The sequence below is a fragment of the Panthera uncia genome (assembly GCF_023721935.1).
Source record: "Panthera uncia isolate 11264 chromosome A1 unlocalized genomic scaffold, Puncia_PCG_1.0 HiC_scaffold_16, whole genome shotgun sequence".
Lineage (NCBI taxonomy): Eukaryota > Metazoa > Chordata > Mammalia > Carnivora > Felidae > Panthera > Panthera uncia.
In genome coordinates this window covers 49,282,029-49,299,749 of record NW_026057576.1, presented here as the reverse complement: position 1 = coordinate 49,299,749, position 17,721 = coordinate 49,282,029, and the positions used below count along the sequence as shown (strand labels likewise).

Genomic DNA, 17,721 nt, shown 5'->3' with positions numbered 1-17,721 from the left:
AGGAGCGACATTGAGCATCTTTACATGTGCCTGTTGGCCATCTGGATGTCTTCTTTAGAGAAGTGTCTATTCATGTGTTCTGCCCATTTCTTCACTGGATTATTTGTTTTTCAGGTGTGGAGTTTGGTGAGTTCTTTACAGATTTTGGATACTAGCCCTTTGTCCAATATGTCATTTAAAGATATCTTTTCCCATTCCATTGGTTGCCTTTTAGTTTTGTTGATTATTTCCTCTGCAGTGCAGAAGCTTTTTATCTTCATGAGGTCCTAATACTTCATTTTTGCTTTTAATTCCCTTGCCTTTGGGGATGTGTCAAGTAAGAAATTGCTGCGGCTGAGGTCAGAGAGATTTTTTCCTGCTTTCTCCTCTAGTGTTTTGATGGTTTCTTGTCTCAAATTCAGGTCCTTTATCCATTTTGAGTTTATTTTTGTGAATGGTGTAAGTAAGTGGTCTAGTTTCATTCTTCTGCATGTGGCTGTCCAGCTCTCCCAGCACCATTTGTTAAAGAGACTGTCTGCTTTCCATTGGATATTCTTTCCTGCTTTGTCAAAGATTAGTTGGCCATACTTTTGTGGGTCCAATTCTGGAGTCTCTATTCTATTCCACTGGTCTTTGTGTCTGTCTTTGTGCCAATACCATGCTGTCTTGATGATTACAGATTTGTAGTAGAGGCTAAAGTCTGGGATTGTGATGCCTCCTGCTTTGGTCTTCTTCTTCAAAATTATTTTGGCTATTTGGGGTCTTTTGTGGTTCCATATAAATTTTAGGATTGCTTGTTCTAGCTTCAAGAAGAATGCTGGTGCAATTTTGATTGGGATTGCATTGAATGTGTAGATAGCTTTGGGTAGTATTGACATTTTAACAATATTTATTCTTCCATCCCATGAGCATGGAATGTTTTTCCATTTCTTTATATCTTCTTCAATTTCCTTCATAAGCTTTCTATACTTTTCAGCATACGGATCTTTTACATTTTTGGTTAGGTTTATTCCTAGGTATTTTATGATTCTTGGTGCAATTGTGAATGGGATCAGTTTCTTTGTCTTTCTGTTCCTTCATTATTAGTGTACAAGAATGCAGCTGATTTCTGTAAATTAATTCTGTATCCTGCGACTTTGCTGAATTCATGTATCAGTTCTAGCAGACTTTTGGTGGAGTCTGTTGGTTTTCCATATATAATATCATGTCATCTGCAAAAAGTGAAAGCTTGAATTCATCTTTGCCAATTTTGATGCCTTTGATTTCCTTTTGTTGCCTGATTGCTGACGCTAGAACTTCCAACACTATGTTAGCAAACAGCAGTGAGAGTGGACATCCCTGTCATGTTCCTGATCTCAGGAGGAAAGCTCTCAGTTTTTCCCCATTGAGGATGATATTAGCTGTGGGCTTTTCATAAATGGCTTTTATGATGTTTAAGTATGTTCCTTCTATCCCGACTTTCTCGAGGGTATTTATTAAGAAAGGATGCTGAATTTTGTCAAATGCTTTTTCTGCATCGATTGACAGGATCATACGGTTCTTTTCTTTTCTTTTATTAATGTGATGTATCACATTGATTGATTTGCGAATGTTGAACCAGCCCTGCAGCCCAGGAATGAATCCCACTTGATCATGGTGAATAATTTTTTTTATATGCTGTTGAATTTGATTTGCTAGTATCTTGTTGAGGATTTTTGCGTCCGTATTCATCAGGGATATTGCCCTGTAGTTCTCTTTTTTTTGCTGGGTCTCTATCTGGTTTGGGAATCAAAGTAATGCTGGCTTCATAGAATGAGTCTGGAAGTTTTCCTTCCCTTTCTATTTTTTGGAACAGCTTGAGAAGGATAGGTATTATCTCTGCTTTAAATGTCTGGTAGAATTCCCCAGGGAAGCCATCTGGTCCTGGACTCTTATTTGTTGAGAGATTTTTGATAACTGATTCAATTTCTTTGCTGGTAATGGGTCTGTTCAGTTTTCTATTTCTTTCTGTTTGAGTTTCGGAAGTGTATGGGTGCTTAGGTATTTGAACATTTCTTCTTGGCTATCCAGTTTGTTGGCATATAATTTTTCATAGTACTCCCTGATTATTGCTTGTATTTCTGAGGGATTGATTGTAATAATTCCATTTTCATTCATGATTTTATCTATTTGGGTCATCTCCCTTTTCTTTTTGAGAAGCCTCGCTACAGGTTTATCAATTTTGTTTATTTTTTCAAAAAAACAATCTTAGTTTCATTGATCTGCTCTACAGTTTTTTTAGATTCTATATTATTTCTGCTCTGATCTTTATTATTTCTCTTCTTCTGCTGGGTTTGGGGTGTCTTTGCTGTTCTGCTCTATTTCCTTTAGGTGTGCTGTTAGATTTTGTATTTTGGATTTTTCTCGTTTCTTAAGATAGGCCTAGATTGCAATGTATTTTCCTCTCAGGACTGCCTTTGCTACATCCCAAAGCGTTTGGATTGTTGTATTTTCATCTTCATTTGTTTCCATATATTTTTAAATTTCTTCTCTAATTGCCTGGTTGACCCACTCATTCTTTAGTGGGGTGTTCTTTAACCTCCATGCTTTTGGAGGTTTTCCAGGCTTTTTCCTGTGGTTGATTTCAAGTTTCATAGCATTGTGGTCTGCAAGTGTGCATGGTATGATCTCAGTTCTTTTATGCTTATGAAGGGCTGTTTTGTGACCGAGTATGTGATCTCTCTTGGAGAATGTTTCATGTGCACTCGAGAAGAAAATATATTCTGTTGCTTTGGGATGCAGAGTTCTAAATATATCTGCCAAGTCCATCTGATCCAATGTATCATTCAGGGCCCTTGTTTCTTTATTGATCCTGTGTCTAGATGATCTATCCATTGTTGTAAGTGGATTTTTTAAGGTCCCCTGCAATACCACATTCTTATCAACATGGTTGCTTATGTTTGTGATTGTTTTATATATTTGGGGGCTCCCATATTTGGTGCATAGATATTTATAATTGTTAGCTCCTCCTGATGGATAGACCCTGTAATTATTATATAATGCCCTTCTTCATCTCTTGTTACCACCTTTAAAGTCTAGTTTGTCTGATGTAAGTATGGCTATTCCAGCTTTCTTCTGACTTGCAGTAGCATGATAGATACTTCTCCATCTCCTCACTTTCAATCTGAAGTTGTCCTCAAGTGTAAAATGAGTCTCTTGTAGACAGCAAATAGATGGGTCTTGTTTTCTTATCCATTCTGATACCATTTGTCTTTTGGTTGGAGCATTTAGTCCATTTACATTCATTGTTGTTATTGAAAGATATGGGTTTAGAGTCATTGTGATGTCTGTAGGTTTCATGCTTGTAGTGATATCTCTTTGTGGTCCTTGCAACATTTCACTCACAGAATCCCCCTTAGGATCTCTTGTAGGACTGGTTTAGTGGTGATGAATTCCTTCAGTTTTTGTGTGTTTGGGAAAACCTTTATCTCTCCTTCTAATCTGAATGACAGACCTGCTGGATAAAGGATTCTCAGCTGCATATTTTTTCTGTTCATCACATTGAAGATTTCTTGCCATTCCTTTCTGGCCTGCCAAGTTTCAGTAGATAGGTCTGCTACTACCCTTATGTGTCTAGCTTTGTAAGTTAGGGCCTGTTTATCCCTAACTGCTTTCAGAATTCTCTCTTTATCCTTGTATTTTGCCAGTTTCACTATGATGTGTCATGCAGAAGTTTGATTCAAGTTACGTCTGAAGGTAGTTCTCTGTGCCTCTTTGATTTTAATGCCTGTTTCCTTCCCCATATCGGGGAAGTCTCAGCTATGATTTGTTCAAGTACACCTTCAGCCCCTCTCTCTTTCTCTTCCTCTTCTAGAATTCCTGTGATACATATATTGTTCCATTTGATTGCATCACTTAGTTCTCTAATTCTCCCCTCATACTCCTGGATATTTTTTATCTCTCTTTTTGTCAGCTTCCTCATTTTCCATAATTTTGTCTTCTAATTCACTTATTCTCTCCTCTGCCTCTTCAATCCGTGCTATGGCCGCCTCCATTTTATTTTTGCACCTCATTTATAGCATTTTTTAGTTCCTCATGACTATTTTTAGTCCCTTGATCTCTGTAGCAATAGATTCTCTGCTGTCCTGTATGCTTTTTTCAAACACAGTGATTAATTTTATGACTATTATTTTAAATTCTTGTTCCGTTATATTGCTTAAATCAGTTTTGGTCAATTCGTTAGCTGTCGCTAATTCCTGGAGTCTCTTTTGAGGAGAATTCTTCCGTTTCGTCATTTTGGATAGTCCCTGGAGTGGCGCAGAACTGCAAGGCACTTCCCCTGTGCTGTCTGGAGTAACTTGTGTTGGTGGGCGGGGCTGCAGTCAGACTAGATGTCTGTCCCCAGCCCACCACTGGGGCCACAGTCAGACTGGTGTGTACCTTATCTTCCCCTCTTCCAGGGGCAGGACTCACTGTGGAGTGGTGTGGCCTCTGTCTGGTCTGCTTACACACTGCCAGGTTTGTAGTGCTGCTGAGATGGGATCTGGCCAAGGGCATATTAGACGGGGTGGATCTGCAAGGTACACAGGGGCAGGAGGGGCAGGCTTAGCTTGCTTTGCAGTAGGTGGTCCCCTGCGGGAGGGGCACTGCAGCACCTGGAGGGAGGCAGGCCCCTTGGAGGGATGGATCCGCAGAAGCACAACATTGGGCGTTTGCATGGTGCAAGCCTTTATTCATTTGTTGAGAGAGAGAGAGAGAGAGAGAGAGAGACACACACACACACACACACACACACACACACACACATACAGTGTGAGTAGGGGATGGGCAGAGAGAGAGGGAGACACAGACTCTGACGCAGGCTCCAGGCTCTGAACTGTCAGCACAGAGCCCGATGTGGGGCTTGAACTCACAGGTGAGATCATGACCTGAGTCGAAGTCGGAAGCTCAACTTACTGAGCCACCCCGGAGCCCCAGTTTGACACCTTTTTAAATGCATGTATTTTTAAAATACAAATAAGAATATATTCATTTTAAAAGTTAGGTTTTTTGCTAAACAACAATTTCTAGGTCTTTCCAAGTCACTATTCTAAGAACTGCTTTTTTATTAAAACTGTATAGAATCCTGTAGTCTGGATATACCAAAATATACTTATCTATTTCCCTATTAATGAACAAAATTTTTAGATTATTTTGTAATGTTTCAGTATTATGTATAATGCCCCAGTGAACACACAAACACACACATGTATATAAGCACAGAGTTTTATACTCATGGGAGTGTATTTCTATGAGGTGGCTTTCAAGAAGTGGAATTGCTGAGTCAGAAGATAGTCAGAATTGTCATATATACCTGCCCTTTTCTCCCTTAATGCTCTCTTCACCAACTGCATGTGAGAGTCCATATTTTCCCATACTATCTGCATCACTATACAGTTATTATCATTTAATAATATTAAATACTAATATTAATACTGTATGCTAATACTGCACTATTATTTTCAATTTTTGCTATTTTAATTTTATTCTGTTAATATTTAAATACATACTATATGATATGAGATAGACAATGTCCTTGCTCTTAGGGAAGTCGTCTTTTTTTTTTTTAACAGAGATAAAGACTATACAAAATGATTATCTAATATACTTTACAGAGCTTGCTCAGCATTATTAAGGAACAAGAGGGCGCTATGATTGAGGTTAACAGCAGTGACCTATATTCCATTCAGTGGAGATAGTATAAGTTAAGACCTTAAAATATAAAAAGAACCAGGCATTTGAAGAGTTAGGAAAAGTTTTCTGAGCAGGGAGAGCTTAGTAGACCCAAATGCTTTGGTACCAGCAAGAGCTTGGCTGTGTTTTAGGAACTTGAAAAAAGCCAGTGTGGTTAAAGCATAGTGAGTGAGTGGCACAAAATAAATTCAAAGGAGTAGGCAGGGCTAGGACATGCAGGACTTTGTAGGGTAGATTAAGAAATTTGAGTTTTCTTCCAATAGGAAGTTTTTATAGGATGTTGAGTTGGGAAGCGACAGTAAGAGATTATACTTACTGTGTGGAAAATAGATGGGAAGGAGCAGGCACAGATACAGGAGGTTACTGCAGCAGTGCAAGGGAGAGAGGATGGCATGAAACTTAGGGTTGTGGTGGGGAAGATGGGAGGAGCAGGCAGTAGCACATAGTTTGGAATAGAGCCAATAGAACTTCGTTGATTTGGGGGTGGGGTTGTGGGGGGGAGTGGTGGGGGTGGGGGCAGTGGCCATTTAAGGAAAGAAAGTGGTCAAGGATGATTCCCAAAGTTCTGATTTTGGCATTTGAATAGACATTGGTGGCATTAACTGAGCCAGGAGAGGCAGAGAAAGGAACAGATTTTGTCAAGATTTCCGTTTTTGACATGTTAAGTAGGCAGTTAGAGAAGTGAGCCAGGCACAAAGGACTGGTTTGGACTGGGAATGTAAATTCCAGAATTTTTAGTTTATAGGTATATCTAAAGGGGTGTTTTTGATCGAGAGCACCTAGGCAGAGAATGTAGGTTGAGGAGAGTCCTAAACTTAAAACATTTTAAGTTAGGGGAGAGAGGAACTAGTCAGGAGACTAGAAAGAGCAGCCAGTGAACTATTAGAAAAAGCCAAAAGGGTGTGCTGACATGGAAGTGAGAAGGGGATGGATCATAAAGAGGAGCATTTAATGATGTTGAATATGCTGAGGGCTTGACTAAGTAGATGACAAAAAATTCCATTAGGTTTAGCTACGTAGAAGTTATTTACAACTTTGAGAATAATTTCATGCAGGTGTTAGATGTGCAAACTAGATTGGTATGGTTTGAAGAGTGGGGATTTCCACTTTTGGCAATTTGATGAACTAAAAAAAAAAAGTTTAAATTAAAAAAAATTTTTTTATGTTTATTTATTTCTGAGACAGAGAGAGACAGAGCATGGGTCAGGGAGGGGCAGAGAGAGAGGGAGACACAGAATCAGAAGCAGGCTCCAGGCTCTGAGCTGTCAGCACAGAGCCCGATGTGGGGCTCGAACTCACAAACCGTGAGATCATGACCCAAGCTGAAGTCAGTCGCTTAACTCACTGAGCCCCCCAGGCACCCCAAGTTTAAATTTTATACATTTCTTGGCACTCAGCTAAGATATCACTAATATAGTGCCCCTCTCTCCCACCCCCACCTCAAAGAAAGAAAACCAGCATAAAAATAAAAATCATACCTCATGAGGTGACCCTTGAGAAGTAAGCAGTCAGCACTGTAAACACAGGATTTTGCTGAGGGCAACTGCTGATAAGCAGTGCTGCAGTTTGGAAAACAAACATTGTGCCAGCTACAAGGTGAGGGAGATGGGAACTGATCCTGAAAATTCTGTTAAGCATCTGGCCTTAGAATGATGCTGAAGTTGGATCAAATAGGTAATACCCCTCTGTCTCCAGCACAAGGCCAGTGTAAATCCTCCATGCTTTGGTACCAGCATGGTACCATAGGTTTTAATGAATTAACATTCCATCAAGTATGAACACCAAGTCAAAGATTGCTTAACATACAAGTAGTATCACTTGTAATGAAATTCAGCAAGAGGCAAGCAATGAGATCTTGGAATTATCAGAAATAATATAAAGTATATATGAAATGTTTAAAAAATAAAAGATGGAATTGAATAACAAAAGAAAACTCGTAAGACTCAAGATGATGAAGCATATTTGAAAAACAACCAACCAAAACTTTTATACATGAAGAATAGTTTTTTACACAAATGCATGAGTGGATCAGATTTGAACAAATGAAAGGGAATTACACAAAATGCCACAGAGACAAGAATATAAAAAAAGTGGGAGCGCCTGGGTGATTCAGTCGGTTAAGCGTCTGACTTCAGCTCAGGTCATGATCTTGCAGTCCGTGAGTTCAAGTCCATGTCCGTGAGTTCAATAAATGTCTGTGCTGACAGCTGGCATTCTGTCTCTCTCTCCCTCTCTCAAAAATAAATAAACATTAAAAAAAAAATTTTTTTAATAAAAAAATGTGAAAGAGATTTGAAGAATATAGTGAGAAGATCTAGTACACATCCAAGAAGAAAATATTAGAAATTAGAGAAAATAAAGGAGAAAAACATTTGAAGAGATAATGCCTAATAATTTTCCAGAACCAAAAAAAGATTTAAATTTGCAGATATCTGGGACGCCTGAGTGGCTCAGTTGGCTAAGCGTCCGACTCTTGGTTTCAGCTCAGGTCCTGATCTCACAGTTCATGAGTTAAAGCCCAGCATCTGGCTCTGTGCTGACAGCATGCAGCCTGCTTGGGATTTCTCTCTCCCTCGTGGTCTCCCCCTCCCCAACTCATGCTGTCTCTGTCTCTCTCAAAATAAATAAATAAAACTTAAAAAATAAAAAAATAAATTCACAGATATTAGAAATTATGTGTTTCCATTATCTACAATCAAGAGAAATTGTAGTGAAATTATAGAACACTAAGACTAAGATAAAAATCTTAAAAGCAACTAGAGAAATAATCACACACACACACAAAAACTAATTAAATAGATTAAATTAAAACTTAATAGTACAATTATATTAATGCTACTAATTATAGCAGGTACTTTCATAGAATTTGTTCTGTGCCAAGTATTATTTTTAAGTTTAAGATAAAGATTTTTTAATAATTATTTTTAATTATGGTAAAAAAAAAAATTTAACCATTTCTAGTTGTACAATTCAGCAGTGTTAGGTATATTCACATTGCTCTACAGTAGATCTCCAGAATGTTTTTACCTTGCAAAACTGAAACTCTGTACCCAAAGAACGGTTCCCTATTACTCTGTCCCTCTAGCCTGTAGCAGCCATCATTCTACTTTCAGTGAATTTGACCAGTTTTGATATATAAGTGGAATCATACAGTATTTGTCTTTTTTGTGACTAGCTTATTTCTAGCATCACGTTCTCAAGATTCATTCGCATTATAGCCTGTGACACAATTGTTTAAGGCTGGAATAACATTACATTGTATGTTTCTACCACATTTTATTTATCCACTATCCATCCATGGATGCTTCAGTTGCTTGCACCTTTTGGCTCTTGTGGATAATACTGCTATGATTGTGAGTGTGTAAATATCTCTTCAAGATTGTCTTTTGTATTTAGTAAATTTAGATCATCAAGCACCATTGATTGACAAAACCATCCTTAATAAATGAACCTGATTGTTAGCTGTATCTGACATAAATCAGATTTTCAAAAGAACCTGGGTATTCTGTATAGGAATACCAGTTGTGGAAAAAATGAGAATTTTGTTCTTCCTTCCCATTTACTCTTGTATTAATGCTTTAGGGAAACTTATAAAATTATCCACAGCAGCATTTTTTTGTAATGGAAAAATTGAGTGGTTTTCATTTTTTTGCCATCATTAGTAGAATGGACAAATAGTTGTAATATAGTCACATGAGCTATTAATACTCTATAACAATGAGAATGAATGAGCTTGCAGTTATACATCATTGTATAAATACGTTGTAAGCATATTCTATTGTTTGAAGAAAGCAAGCCACAGAAAAACACATAAAGTGTGTATCCTGTTCATAAACAATTCAAAACATGAAACTTAAATAATACACAATTTTGATATAACATATGAAAAATCATAAACGTAAGAAGAGAATGATAAACTTTTAAACTTCAAAGTAATTGCTACCTTTGAAAGAAAAGGAAAGAAATTAAGTAGGGAGGGGGATCCAGGGCAGTTAAAAGATAGTAGTAATGTTCTTTTTACTGGTGCACATTATGGTATTATTCTTCATACCTTATCTTGAAAATGTTTTGTTACTATTCTTTTGTATGTACTCTGTAGTTGATTAAAACAACTTTTCCAAAAAGAACTCATAGCAAAAAATTGGCAAAGAAATGGAGGCAGTTTTTTGAGAATTTTTTTATGGAAGAGATAAGAGAAATGAGATAATGGTGGGGGGTATTGTGGGTCCCTTATGGTTTACTGTTTATTAGTAAGGTTGAACACCTCCTTACACTTTATTTGTGTTTCATTTGTGGAAACAGCATTCCAAGTCTTTTGTCCACTTTTGATATTAGATTGATACCTCTTTTTGTCTTGCAGGAGCTCTTATACATTGTGAATACTGTTCTTTTGTCTCGTGTGTTTCACATATTTTCTTTCAAATTGCCCTTTGTCTTTAGACTTCATCTGTAGACTTTTTGTTGCACAAGGCTTTATATATGTGTGCACCATGTGTACTATTGCTCCTGTACTCATAAAAAAAAATCATAGCCCGTGTTACTGTTTCATTCAAATTATTCCACTTACAGTGACATAAATAATTTTATTTATATACTTAGCTCAGAGAAAGAAAATAATGAGCTACATTTTATCCTCTTTAAGCTGACTGTATGTAATCCCTTTGTATCATCAATTCTACTTTAGAAATTTTTTTTTAATGAAACTGTATGTTGAAGTGCTATAATTATTCTTTCTTGAAGGTTTCGACCAAATACCAGAGAGCTGTGGTGTTACAATGCAGTGGTTGCTGATGCCAGACTTCCCTCTGCAGCAGATATGCAGTCCAGATGTAGTATTCTAAGTCCTGAACTTGCCTTACCAACAGGATCAAGGGCTCTCACCACCCGATCTCATGCAGCTTTGCACATTCTAGGTAGGGTTGCTCTTTGATGACCAGTTAATTTTCATTCATGCAGTGTGCTGAGAATTTTTTTTTTTTGAGAATATTTAGATTTGTATGTCATTTTTTCATGTGTGTTGAACAACAAAATACTAGGTGCAATGTAAGTTAAACCCCCTAACTTTAAGAGGTTTGTTTATCCAACAAAGAACAATACATCAGATTTTAACCAACATAGTTTGTGTATGTCCAAGTATAAAGCATCTCGGAAGATAATTTTCCTAATAGGTATTTTAAATAATATCTTTGTTTAGGTTAAATATATTAACTTTAGAGATACAGATAGAATATTCAAATATATAATGATAATACTTAATTTATATACATTATTTTAAATGACATCCTATAAAATACATATTCATATAATTATAAATTTTATACATATTCTTTCTTTTTTTTTACATAACAGTTTCTCTTTACTTCTATTTAATTAATTTGAAATACAGCATTTTTTCAGTTTATATAGATATTCTGTTGGTGGAAATTTTGTACCAATCCACATAACTACTTATTTTGTTGTTTTTTAAAAAGATCCTTAAAAAGACTTATTTATGTTTATCTAAACCTAGCAGTTGTGAAGTCATATTCCTAAGTATAATTACTAGAGCACACATATAATTCCTTGCTTCTTTTTTCTCAAATTTCATCTGGTAAATCATTATAAACATCCAAAACTAAAGATGCAGTTTTTTGCAAAACAGTGACGTATAGAATGTGTTTAAATATGACAGTTACCTAAGCAGTGGAGAATTCTTATGGTTATAGGTGTTCTCTCATGAAACATTGTTTAAATTTTGGAATACATTTACTGAGCACACTCAGAGTTAACTATTTTAATTTATTCCCTACATCATCTCCTGTCATCAATATAATAGGAAATTTTAATTTCAAAGAGTTGAATTTTTGTTTGTTTGTTTTTAGGTTGCCTTGATACCTTAGCAGCTATGCAGGATTTAAAAATGGGTGTTGCAAGTACAGAGGAGGAGACTCAAGCAGTAATGAAGGTTTATTCCAAAGAAGATTATAGTGTAGTGAACAGGTTTGAAAGTATGTATATTTATCTTTAGGAAATATTGTTTTATAAGTGAAATATAAATATCTTAAAACATAAATTATTTATTTGTGTCCTTTAGGTCATGGAGGGGGCTGGGGTTACTCTGCCCATTCAGTAGAAGCTATACGTTTTAGTGCTGACACTGATATTTTACTTGGTGGCCTTGGTCTGTTTGGAGGTAGAGGAGAATATACTGCGAAAATTAAGGTAAGCAGTTTTTTGACACTGTTGCCCTTTTTTGAAGATGTTGGTTTTGACTTAGCTTATTATTATATATATATGTAATATATATAAAAAAGGACTTGAGGAAACATTGCTAAAATCTAATATAATAATACTAAATCATTGACTCATTAGAAGAGCAAAAGTCAAGAAGTGAGGAAATGATGGAAAATGATTTTATAATAATTTTAGGCTGAAAAAGACTATAATAGTCAATCTCAATCCTTTGTGCTGAACTTCCTAGTGGTCTAGGAACAGCAGTACCTTTTGATATGCCTCCATTTTTGTAGCCACTTTAATGACGAGGGCACAGCTGTTTTGATTCAGGGACATTTTGATGTAGCCTTAAAAGTCATTAGGGGGTCTGGGTGGCTCAATAGGTAAGCATCCACCTCTTGATGTCGGCTCAGGTCATGATCTCCTGGCTTGTGAGATCAAGCCCCGCAATGGGCTCCATACTGACCGTGGAAACTGCTTGGGATTCTTTCTCTCCCTCTCTCTGCCCCTCCCCCCCGCTCATGTGTATGCTCACTCTCTCAAATAAAGAAACTTTTTAAAAAGTTAGCATTTTTGATGCCAAATACTATGTAAACAGACATGATCACCCTAAGAGTGGGGACCAGGAATGAAGTGAGAGATGGAATATGGGGTATGGAATTCATCAGGTAGATAACATAAAAATAATCAAAAGTCCTAAGTTTACTTTACCTGTTCATCTCAGAAAAGACCTGCAGTTACTGCAAGCAAAGGATGTGCTCACTCTTTGAAAATTCACTAACAGCTTGAATGTTCTACTTCTCAAATTAATCTGATTTTGCCTTTTTTTCCCCCATGTTTATTTATTTTTTTGAGAGAGTGACAGAGTGTGAGCAGGGGAAGGAGCAGAGAGAGAGGGAGACACAGAATCTGAAGCAGGCTCCAGGCTGTGAGCTGTCAGCACAGAGCCCAACACGGGGCTAGAACTCACAGACTGGGAGATCATGACCTGAACCTAAATTGGCTGCTTAACCAACTGAGCCACCCAGGTGCCCCAATCTGATTTTGCCTTTAAAGTAAAACTATAGTTACTGCCTTAATTTCAATAGCAGGCTTCATTAAAAATTCTCAATTAAATGCCATCTGTTCAGGAGATAAATTCTTAGTTCTCTCAATAATATCTAAAAATTCAGGTCATGATCTCACAGTTCGTGAGTTCAAGCCCCGCATCAGGCTCTGTGCTAACAGCTCAGAGCCTGGAGCCTGCTTCAGATTCTTTGTCTCCCTCTCTCTGCCCCTCCCCTGCTCATACTCTTGTCTTTCTCTGTCTCAAAAAACGAGTAAACATTAAAAAAAATTGTTTTAATATCTAAAAATTATATTGTTAAAACTCCCTTAAAATGATGGTTTTTGAGGACACTTCCCATAGAGACCCACCCAGAGCTGACAGACTTAAAAACATTTGCTTTTTTCTGGCTATGATTGTAATACATGTGGTAAAGAAACACAGGTAATATAGAGATTAAGGAAGTAAGAATTAGAAGTCCCTAGGGATAGGGATGGAGTAATGATTAAGGATACCTATGGCATAGATAGATAGATAGATAGATAGATACACACATACATACATACATTCATACATATATACAAAGGAAGGGGAGAGGGAGGGGAGGGGAGGGGAAGAAGGAAGGGAGGAAAAAGGGGAGGAAGGACAGTAGTTTTAGTTTTTGGCTTATTTCAGAGCAACTTCTTTGAAAGGGTTATTTTAAGATGTCTTGATTCAAAGTTAAGATTGAGAAGCAAACTCAGTGAGTTACATAATGCTAGTTGGCACTGTCTAGTAAGTTTATCAAGAAGATATTTTTTTTCTGGCCCTGAAAAGTTTTTTGTTTTGTTTTGATGATATTGAACACCATACTGACCCCTGTCTCCAGTAGTTGTGGTACAGAAGTATATAGGCCTTCCATAATCCTGTCTTTATAGTGGATGTAATTTTTTTTTTTCTAAGTCTCAAATCCTCCCTTATTCCTCCAGTACGCTGGATGTGAACTTGCCTTTGTAATTCAGTTATTAGTGAGTAAACTAAGGTTTTCCAACGGAAGTCTTTTTTTATTCCTCCACTCACCTCTCCAAAGTATACATTTTTTTTTCTAGCAGTAAGCCTCTTTATTTTTTTGTTTTGTTTTGTTTTGTTTTCATATCTCTGGTTGTTTCTTCTGTCTTTTTTGTAGGTTTGTCCTCTTCTACCTGGACACTAAATGTTGGATTTCTTCTAAGCCCAGCCCTAGGGCCCTATTTCTACACTTTATATTTTCTCCTAGACATTCTCTTCTAAGCCTGAAGTTTAAATAGCTGTCAGCATACCATGATGTCCAAATTTAGATCTCCAGCTCAGACTTCTTCTTTGACCCATTTCCATGTAAGTGCTTTAAAGGCATGACAGTTGTTAGTCTTTATATCTCAACTGAATTCATGCTCTTTCCCCAGGACCTGGCTTTCTTCCAGTAGTCCCTTTCTTAAATAGTACCATCCACAATATGCTTGTTACCCTAAGTCAGAAACCTAGACATCTTTCTTGTTGGATCCTCCTTTACCTCCTTCCTGCTGCTAGAAGAGTCTTCCACCACTAACTACTCTGGGCAAAGGTACTTGTCTTGGACTAGCCACCTAGCTGGACTCTGTACATATTCTTACTGACATGCTTTGTGTTTCCATTCTTTCTCTTCCCTTTCCTTCTTGAATCCACTCTAATCACGTTTTTGCCCCACCCACTCCACCGAAACTGCTCTTGTCAAGGATGTGAGTGGCTTCTGATTGCTAAAGCCAGTGGTCAATTCTAACTCCTCATCTTCCTTAACCAGTGGACATAATTTAATCCAATTAAACCCTTCTTTAAAATACTGTCTTCAGTTGGCTCCTAAGGCCCCACACTTGATTTTTGTCCCGTCTCACTGACTGTTCTTCTGAGTCCCAGCCTGGTTACTCATCATCTTCCTGACCTCTGAGTGTTGGAGTGCCAGAACTCAGTCTTGGACACTTTTTAAAGTCTGCTCATCCCTAAAATGATCCAGGCTTATGGCTTTTTAAGTATTTTTCCTCTGATTACTTTCAATTTATTAACCTCCAAAGTCATAGATACAGCTCCTACTTCACATCTCCAGTTGGATAGCTAATAGGCGTTTCAGATATAACATATTCAACACTAGGCTTCTGGTGATCTCTCTAATAAACCTGTTGTTCTGATGTTTTCCCCATCCCAATTAACTGACTTAGGGTAGAGCTAACTTTATTCCTCTACCTGCTGGGGCCAGAAATCTTGGAATCATCCTTGCCTTCTCTCTTTCACACCCCACATCCCCTTCGGCTGCAAACACTGTTGGCTGAACTTTGAAAATAAAGCCAGGATTTAACCACTTCTAAAAACTGTTCCTAATATCAAATCAGTCCAAACCATAGCCATTCTCACCTAGATTATTACAGTAACCTCCCAACTTGTATCCTGCTTCTGTCCTTGCTCCCTTTATTCTGTTTTCAGTACAGCAGTGATTTTCTTAAAATGTCCACCAGAGTATGCTACTCCTTCTGTTGGGATTCCTGCAGTGTCTTCTAGGATTAGATTAAAAGCTACGGGCCTTAGGAGGGCCCACAAAGCACCATAGAACTGCCTGCCATTATCACTCTGACCTTATATTATACTAGCTGTCTCGCTCTAATCCAGCCACAGTGGCCTGCTGTTGTTCCTCAGACGTGCCAGGCATAGTAAAACCTCAGGACCTTTACACTGGCTACTTCTGCTGACTGCAACTCTTTAGTACCTACGTGGATCAATCACTTCCTCATTATATTCAGGTCTTGATTCTCTGGTGAGCCTATTTAAAACAATCCACTCCCTTACCACAAATTTAACTTCCAGTTACCCCATTTTTTTGTTTGCATTGTTCTCACCTGTGTGGCCTTGGCTGTTCCTAGGACACTACACAGTATGTGTTGAGAAATATTTGTCGAACATAAGGGGGAAATCATTAAGGACCTTTATATTATGCTACATACAAAGCAGGGAATGAGAAACCACTGAAAAATTTTAGATTACAGAAATATTCTAATCAAATATTCATTTTACAGAGTACTAACGGTCATTAAAAAAGAAACAGAATGCTTGTGGTTTATGGAACCCTTGTGGAAATGGGCCAGAGCAAGGAGAGAATGGAGATAAGAAGACTGTTGAGTTCTAGCTAGTAACAGTGAGCATGTGTGAACTGACAAGCTATGGTACCAGCAATAGAATAGATGTAGTGATGGCAGAAAGATATGGAAAAAAGGATTATTCCAGATTTTTTATCTGAGTGAGTAGGTGAGTGATAATCAGAACGGGGAAGGCATGGGAGAAAGGGAGTGACTCATTTTAGAACTAGTGAGGTCCAGCTGTAGGAGAGGAATGCAGTGGCTGTTGAGAACAAGATCTGAACTGGAGACAGATTTTCAAATTATTAGCATATAATTGATAAAATGAGACATCTAGCATAGTAATTATCCAGTAAGTTTTAATGCTCCCTTCTCTTCCTCCTTAGTGTTTTTGTAGTTTACCTGCTATATAATTCTCCAGAGAAATGAGGGTTTTTTTTTATATGTGTTGGTCCATTTTTGAAGAAAAAAGATCTCTTCCTAATAATTCTCCTTTATTTTCACTTAATTTCATAACTTTTCATCTTTGATATCTTCTCTCTTATCCTTTCCTCAGACTTTCTGGTCCTCCTCCCCTTGTTTTATACCCATTTTATTTCATTCTCTTCATCTCTCCGATTCCTGTGCCATATTACTTTGAACTATTTTAAGGATCCTTATCTTCTATTGTTCCTCTCTCTCTCCATAGCTAAAATTTTTCTAGCCTTTTTGCTGCATATTTTTCTAAATGCGCCATGAGTATTATTTCATGTAATTCTCACAATTACTATGAAGTAGGCACTGTTAGTGTCCATTTTCCTTTTATGCATGAGGAAACCAGGTCCCATATCTCACAGCTTATATGTGTTGAAGCAAAATTCTTCCTCCTTGGAAGCTCACTTAGATACAATGCATTGGTTGAATTCTTTCACCTCCTTCAGATGTTTATTTATATTTGGTACAGAAGAACTTGGAGCATTTACTATAAATAGATGAATATATAAATAAACTGAAATTAATATAGGCCATGAGTTTCTAAATTTAAATGTGTAGGTTTGTGTATTCAACATTAAAAAAGCAGGCATTCTGGGCCACCTGGGTGTCTCAGTCGGTTAAGCATCCAACTCTTGATTTCAGCTGAGGTAATGATCTCACAGTTATGGGATCGATCTCCATGTTGAGCTCTGTGCTGACAGCACGGAACCTGCTTGGGATTTTCTCTCTCCTTCTCTCTCTGCCCCTCCCCCATGCTCTCTCACTCTCTCAAAATAAATCAGTAAAACTCAAAAAGAAAAGCATGCATTCTGATTTTTACATTCTGCAGTGTCCAGCACATTTTTGGAAACGCACAAAATTATAAACATATTATTCAGCAGGTTTGCATGATTGAATGACAGACTAGAAACGATGTGTTTTTTCTCCTTTCCCCAGCTGTTCGAGTTGGGTCCTGATGGAGGAGATCATGAAACCGACGGAGACCTTCTTGCAGAGACTGATGTGTTGGCTTATGACTGTGCTGCCAGGTAATGATTTCCCAATTACTCAGCATCATCCTTGCATACTTAATATGAAAAATTCATTGTAAGTGAAGAAACAAACATGAAAAGGATGTTTTAAATAATCCGTGATAAGATGCTTGAGATATTAAATTGTGTATAAGTGTTGCATTTAACAGAGTTGCATTGAAACTAACAGTAT

The 17,721-nt window shown here is 37.4% G+C and overlaps 1 protein-coding gene across 9 annotated transcripts in view; it reads left to right on the top strand.

Moving 5' to 3' along the window:
- The window catches only part of MYCBP2 (MYC binding protein 2), a 283,512-nt gene that overhangs the window by 117,834 nt on the left and 147,957 nt on the right, over window positions 1-17,721 (top strand). For all 9 annotated transcript variants that reach the window (XM_049647093.1, XM_049647092.1, XM_049647095.1 and 6 more), the window contains 4 exons: window positions 10,411-10,583; window positions 11,532-11,657; window positions 11,744-11,871; window positions 17,455-17,546. In XM_049647093.1, coding sequence (XP_049503050.1) covers window positions 10,411-10,583; window positions 11,532-11,657; window positions 11,744-11,871; window positions 17,455-17,546 — 519 coding nt within the window. The remainder of the gene's footprint in view (window positions 1-10,410; window positions 10,584-11,531; window positions 11,658-11,743; window positions 11,872-17,454; window positions 17,547-17,721) is intronic.